Source organism: Cystoisospora suis (genome assembly GCF_002600585.1).
Source record: "Cystoisospora suis strain Wien I chromosome Unknown contig_2924, whole genome shotgun sequence".
In the NCBI taxonomy this organism is placed as follows: Eukaryota; Apicomplexa; class Conoidasida; order Eucoccidiorida; family Sarcocystidae; genus Cystoisospora; species Cystoisospora suis.
Window position 1 is genome coordinate 1,808 of NW_027155719.1, and position 7,183 is coordinate 8,990.

Here is a 7,183-nt window from a genome sequence, read left to right on the forward strand (position 1 = left end):
GCCTACGCACCGCCTACGCCACCGAAGGAGGGGAACGAGGCGCTGTACGAGGAGACCAGAGAAATCGGCGCCTTCTAGGGAAGGCTAAAAGAAGAAAGGGACGTAGAGGAACCTGTGGGGAGCGATTTGGAATTCGGAAAGCTCTTGGGGTAAAGGAAGTGCACGACCCCGTCTGCGCGTCTTGAAGGAAGGAACGGGGAAGGCACAGCGGCTGTGCGCGGCACCTAGGCCTCGTACCGCATTGAAATTAGTCTAGTCAAATACAGGGGAAGAAGAGGTACCTAGAGATACCTAAATTATAGCCGTACTGGCAAATTTAGGAAAACCCCTCGGACAGAGTCCGGCGGCCGCGCCGTACGTTAGTTCATGACGAGGGCAGAGGACACGGCAACGCGTACGCCTTCGCAACACGTGGCCACTGGACACGCGTTACCTGTGCTCCACCAAATCCCGATGCTCCCCCTTGCGTAACTTTCTTAGTCGCTGGCTACAACAATGATCCCAGTTCCGTGCTACACACAAAATCTCGAACATCCGACGTGTTGCCCCACATCTTGTGCCGGTCCACAAGTAACCGGAGCACCACTGCGTTTCGCGGAGAACAGCTGCAAGCTCGCTTGTCTCGCCGACAGCGCCCACCGCCACTAATCGCGCCTGCGCTGCTGGGTGGCTTCCATGGGCGGGGGGGGGAAAGCTAGCCGGTTGCCCCGACTTCACTCGCCGTCCAGAGCGAGGGCGAATGCTGTCCTGCAAGTTGGCAGCGTGCTTGGCATCCGATGCCCCTGGAAAAGCAGGACGGGTGTCATGGTAGTAGTCTTTTCAGGAAGGAACTTACTGGGCAGATTCCGCAAGCTCACATATTGCTTGTACCTTGGCCGACTACCCTTCCTGAAGGGTGACAGGTGTGAAATACAATCGACCCAGGCTGCGATGTAGGGCCCTCCCCGAGCTATCGATTGCTTCTGCTGGCTTCGATGACAGCGAAACAATTACAACAGGGCATCTAAGCAACTGAGTGTAGGCGAAGGTATTCTTTAGGCGGTAGTCCGCTCTCTCTTACTTGTAGAGAGGCTGTTGTGGGGGCACGCGAATGCTCCAGAGAATGCGATGCCATTATGTCGCATGTAACATCGGATAGCGGGGCCCGTGTGACCGACTGTTTTACCAACGACACTGACGACGAAAACCGGGGATTGTTGTGTTCGGGTTGCAATCAGGCCGAACTGCCTCTCTCCTGAAAGAAGATAGGGGTGTTTTGTTTATGTGCAAGACAGGTATTTCATCACTCCGACAGTACCATCGAGGCCGAGGCTCTTGTTTGGTTCAGTCCTTTCTTACTCTGCCGTGTTCTCTTCCGTTTACGTCAGTCCTCTTTTTGCCAGTCCATAGCACGGCTGCTTTTTCGTATTCCGCGAGAATACGGCCCTTTTTTTCTAGCCCCGCGTACAGTTGCCTTTCCGGACCTCTTGGGCATAGCTCAGACACATGTGAAGAACGAGTCTCCCTCTCAACTTTCCGGTGCTGGCAGCGTCCAGGCCATTGGTTTTTTGCAAAAGGCTACCGTTGCGTTTGTTTTTGTGCTCCAGTGTCGTTCTTTCCCTCACCGACAATCTGCATGACAATGGCTGCGCAGGGGAACCACCCTTCGCTGCAGCCATCAGACACGCCGCGGTACCCCGGAGATTTCTCTCCAGGAGCAGGGCCATCTCTGGGGAGCCGACCGGTGATACCACGAATCTCAGTCGGACCAGCGACAGACGCGGACGGGACTGCACAACGCCGAGTAGGGGTCCTCTCAGGCACAACTCCTGAGGCTGGCAGATCAGATGCCTCAGAATACAGGGACAAGACAGGGAGAGGCCGAACTTCCTGCAGCGAGCTCAAGGCAGTCCAAAGGTACGAGTCGGAATATTGTAAGTCGTTCCAGGCAGCGAGTGGGTCTGGAGGCCAACAGAGCACGCGCCAGCGCGTCCGCCACCCCACCGCGAGACTACGGCATTCACTCTCAATAGCTTCTCGGCTCGCTGGCTTCGCTGTTGTCACGATTCTCTTGTACTTCAAGGCTCTTAGATGTCGAAACGGACATGATTTCGGACTGTACTCGTCCCGCTCCTCGTCTTCTGATTATGCTAATGGGTATAGTACATCGCATCTCATCAAGCCTGCATCACGCAGGAGTTACCTGGCGTTGGGCGGAGGAGGAATCATTAGGAGACTAACAGTAGGAAATGGGCCCTCGGCAGCACCGCAGACTTCCAACGCCGATCTTCTTGACGAAGCCCTATGCCGCGCCTTAGAGTCTCCGACCCAATTAAGACGACCATCTCCTGCACAGACTGTTGCAGAGAGAGACGACGGCAATGAGACTGGCCCCGGACTCGCAACTCGATCAGCAAGTATGAGCAGAGGAGCTAGGGACAGCCAGCGGGCTGGAACTGTGTCAGTGCAAGAGAGTTTTCCCGACTTGCATGTAAAAGCGTTGTCTCACGAGTACGCAGGCGCAGCTTGTTTGTGATGTGAAGAGAGATCAAGTGCCCGCACGTCTAGACTACATACTGTACACCTACGCGGCGGACTGATGTTACGGGAAGGCGTGAGATTTGGTTGTGCGTCTACACCGTCTGTGTCTCCGCGACCGTGGCTGTCTCAGCTGTACGAAGCAGCTTCCACGCTGTCTATTGCGCGCATAAAACACGTGAGTGCAGACAGGAGGGCGGCGCCCGTGGCTGCCTCACCTATAGAAGAACAGCACGAAGTGGTTTTCTGGCCTAGTATCCTTCATGGTCTTCGGGATTCCTACAGGGGAGATGATAAACGAGTACCTCTTGCAACCGTACTGGCAAACGAACGCCGCCTATCCAAGTGTATAGCCAAACACGAAAGAACTCGTCTGGAAGGGCAGACAGTTACAGAGCAGATGTCGATGGGTAGGCTTCGCAGAGCACGGAGTAGTTCCTCAAATGACGGGACTGCTCTACCGACGACGTTCGTCGTATGGGTGTTCTCCCGTCACTTGGTTGAGAGATGAGACATAAGGAATGCCGTCGCATCCCCACTAGAAGGAGATAACCAGTCAGTGAGTGCAGTGTGCCTTCTACTGCGGCAACTGTTGCTCTTGGGCAGGCAAGGGAAGGGTTATCCGACCGGTCGCTCCCCCTGCCCGTGGCCTCTGGTTGCCCCGGCCCTTTCCCGAGACAGAGCTTCAGCTTGAGACAGGGAATCCAGCTGACGACCCTGAAAAACAAACGGACATTCTGCGCTTTCTTGGTGTTACGAACCTGGTCCTTCTTGAAATTGACCGTACCACGTTGTCCTGTTGCCGCACAGCGAAGGGTAAGCAGCAGGGACACTCAACTTTGCAAAGCGATTCCGAGACGGAACGAGAGAGTTCAGGGCCTCGAGGTTCATAGGTTTTCTGGCGGGCTTGTACAGAAGTCTGGGGAAATTTCCTTTTCGCAGATAACACTGTTTCAATCGAGCAGATTTTGAAGATCAGCTCTGCACTAGCAGCATACGGGCAACTTCTGTTGGTTTTCCGTAAGCATCTGTGCAACTGTGCTTACTCAACAGCAGTGCGTATGCTTGGTTTTCCGCGAGTACGTTCGAGCGAGGAGGTCTCTACCCAGAAGTCTCACACTTGAAGGTGTTTTAGATGAGTCTTGGGCCTACGGTGCTTCTCATAGTTTTCTACTGAGGATGATGTTCGCGTGAACTCAGCAGTTACAAGACTGGCATAGTTTCGTGATGTCTGCGTGTCACTTCCAACAGCTGCTGAGAGACAATCGTGGACAGAAGTTCTGGAAGAGGAGGAGCGGGAAAGACTCGAAGACCTGGCCGCACACGTGGGGGCATTTGAGGCAGTCGAGACTCCGACAGCGGAGCAGACGGACTCCTTGCTTGTGTCAGCTCTCCATGCTCAGTTCACTCTATTTCGAATGAGTCGCGTACTCAGTAGCAGGGTTGGCCACCAACGAGTGGACGCAACCAAGGCTTTACAACATGCTCCAACTGCGAGCTTAATCTGGCAACTGCATTGTTGTTGGAGGCTGTTTGGTCTGACACACTCGACACTCCGGCTCGTTCTTCGGGAGCTTACCTCGGCACTTGGCTCAGTGACAATGCTGGATCGGTGCAGCCGGGGGTTTCGTCCCAGAAGCGTCGGCGAGGACAGTGGCTCCGCTGCCCTCAGCACTCTTGTCGAAGAAGGACATGGTCAGGAGCTACACCTACTCTAGCCGCTGGCTTTTTTATGATCTCCGTGTGTGAAGCCACAAATCCAGGAGAACTGGCCTTCGAGCCTCGCGTCGCGTGAGGTGATGCTTGACTGGTGCTGGTTGCTTTGTACGTGCCTGCCGGAGAAACGCTAGACGGGAGATTGAACTGCAGTGGAGCCGTGCTTTTAGCAGCTGGAAATGACGCTGGTCGAGGAGACTCCCGACGCCTCTCGCTATGCAACAAGTTATGCTCAGATTCGGAAGAGCCAATGATTACCTGCAGGTTGGTGTCTGGTGCCGTGTTGCTGAACGTGCCGTCAGAGCCATGGGAGTGGAAGCAGTACCGACTCAACCACGCTTGAGATTCCGACACGTCCCGGCTACTGCTCGTGCCTGTTCTCTTGTTCAGTCCTCTCGACAGCACTCGAGGGGTGGAGCCCGCTGGGTCAGCTGCGCCGCGCAATCTCGTCTGGCCGCCTGCACTTCGGTAAGATTTTCATGGAGTCCTCGCCATAGAGCAAATGCAGGTAGCTATTGGGATCTGGTAGGACTTCGCGCACGCGAGGGCTCTCCCCGTCAACGGAGCGCGCCGTTTTCTTTATGTTCCCTGACTTCGATGTCGAAATAGCCGGAGAATTCTATTGCATGCTTGTGTCCTGATATATGAGTGGGTGGTGACCGGGAACCCGCCCTGGGAATGAAGTCCCGCGATTTCAGTCTCCGTGTATGTAACCCAGTCCCACGGGGCTGCCCAATCCGAGAAAGGTTCATCTACATGACACAGCCGCCTGCCGTGAAGTCACACTCGGAGAGACTGAACTCCATCGAGTTGCCGGAAGCTACTGCTCTACGCGTTGGGACTCGGCCACACAGGAGTATGTGTAGGAGCGTGTGTATGCTTTAAGAAAGGAAGAGGATTGCTCCTGAGTAAGTGTCTATCCGTACCGTACCACGGACTGCCGAGAGAAGGTGGCCTTGTTTTCATCTTGCACGACGTAGCGCTCGGTATTCGTCTCTACAACGCCACGCACGTTAAACAAGCGGGCTGCAATCAGACTGCGCTCCAGCTGTCAGGACCTGAGTTTTGAGACGAGCCGCGGCAGAATAGTGAGCTGATCCCTTGCCTGTGTGTGCGGGCCCCCTCAACAGAGTAACGTTCCCGTTGTGGTTGTTTCTGCCTTACTTGCAGACACAGCCGACTCCGAAGGCACTTTGGTAAAAGTTCTAAGTAAGGGGCTGCTAACCCGTCGGGGGGACGCAAGGCGATGTCTGACTCTCTATCTATCTATGTATATATATATATATATGTATATTCGAAGACACGCTGAAAGACCACTCACCTAGAGACAGGGGAAGTGTGGGGCTGCGGAAGTCCTGGATATGAAGTTGGGTTAGGGTGGCAGCGCTAGGTAATCCTGTTTCATTGAAAGCGTAATCTTGTACTGGACGGATCTATTTCCACCAGCTTCTCACAGTCGCGCTGCTCCACGTGGAAACAGCGACTGACCGATCTGTCTGAACAAAGTTATTTATAAATCCATGCAGTACACACAGTGCTTCGAGAACGAGGATCCGTCGTGCCTGCCCTGTTCAGATACGGATCGCACATGCATGCACTTCTTTGCCAACCAAAATGACTCCGTGGGTGTCTCCCGCAGGTTCGAGTAGCCGTCCTGCGCCGTCGTCTGCGGTGCGACGGATGCTCCTCCTGAGCCCTTCTCGTACCCCACCTGTTGAAGGTATAGTCTAAAATTGACTTCGGAACAAAGCTGGTAGCGCGTCTCGTAGTTCTCTAGAATAAACCGTTCCACTACCGCAGCACAGCGCGACCACGCGCAGCGCTTCTACCCGGATTGAAAGTCTGCAAATTGAGTCAATACACAGTGCGACCTTCCCTGATTAACATTCCGGTTCAAAGGAGTTTTGCACGGCTACAACACCAGTACCAAAGCACGCTCCAAACTCGAGACACCTTGACGGTCGCCCGTGTCGCGCTTCTGAGTTCTTTCCTGTCGTCGGAAAGCATCTTCAGTCGAAGACCACACCCACACAGTCCAGCGCGAATGCGCCGCCCCCCGCGCTGAGGCCAAGTGCTTGTATGCAGCGTGTACGTATATCGCGGTGGCACGACAAGGAGTCCGTCCTCGTCTCTACAGCGAACTAGCGAGATTTGTTGGCTCTCTGGGGAGACGAGTAAAGACAGCAGCTTCAGTAGGCCAGCAGATGAGTATGCCAGTGAGTCCTTCTTTCTAGGCTGAGACGGGCTCGTTGGGCGCTGATCGAAGTTGTGGCTTGCTGTAGGGGAGGTGTCGACGCAGTACAGCCGCAGGTCTCCATAGTGTAGTTGTCGCAACCACGCCTTTTACAGAGGGACAGAGCTGGTGCCTGCTTGTCGTGCGGATGCCTGTGTAGTACCAGCAAGCGGTCTCCGGGGACCTCTACCAGCGGAGACGGCGAAGCCATTGAAGAAGACTGAGCAAGACGGGCCTGAGGCTGTATCGCTTTCGGTCGCACCAGAGGCCGTTCTGCCCGGGCCGGACGCAGGTGAGAATGTGTAGTGTGTGTATATCGCGGCAATATGAGGACTTACTGCCGTATCCCAAGCGGACTGGCTAGAGTGGCTCGTCCACCTAAGAGACGAGAAGAAGGCAGGAGCCTCCGCGGGCGGGTTCGATCGAAGGTCCTACACCGTGGCGTCAGAGTTTTGTCCGATCACCTTTCTCAAGGTGCTTTTTCGAATTACAGGAAACCGCATAGACGAGTGCTTGCTCACGTTAACGGACTTTCCACCGTGCAGCGCATAGTCGGGGCTCTCTGCAGTCCGTTCGGCTTGCAGCTGGAGCTAGTTCCTCTTCGTCGACTAACAGGATCAGCCTTTTCGTGAGAATCGGCCGACGTTCAGAATCCCCTGCACATCTCTTGTACACCGGACCCTGGTGTGGTGATATCTGCTTCTCTTTTCTCGGCAG

General features: G+C 54.8%; 1 protein-coding gene across 1 annotated transcript; it reads left to right on the forward strand.

Moving 5' to 3' along the window:
- Positions 1-657: 657 nt before the first annotated feature.
- CSUI_005904 (uncharacterized protein) lies at positions 658-6,772 on the forward strand. Its single transcript, XM_068066070.1, has 7 exons — positions 658-2,396; positions 3,134-3,333; positions 3,769-4,212; positions 4,624-4,701; positions 5,404-5,442; positions 5,873-5,953; positions 6,627-6,772. The coding sequence occupies exons 1-3, from the start codon at positions 1,262-1,264 to the stop codon at positions 3,937-3,939; spliced, it is 1,506 nt and encodes a 501-aa protein (XP_067921954.1). The 5' UTR covers positions 658-1,261; the 3' UTR covers positions 3,940-4,212; positions 4,624-4,701; positions 5,404-5,442; positions 5,873-5,953; positions 6,627-6,772.
- Positions 6,773-7,183: the final 411 nt, after the last annotated feature.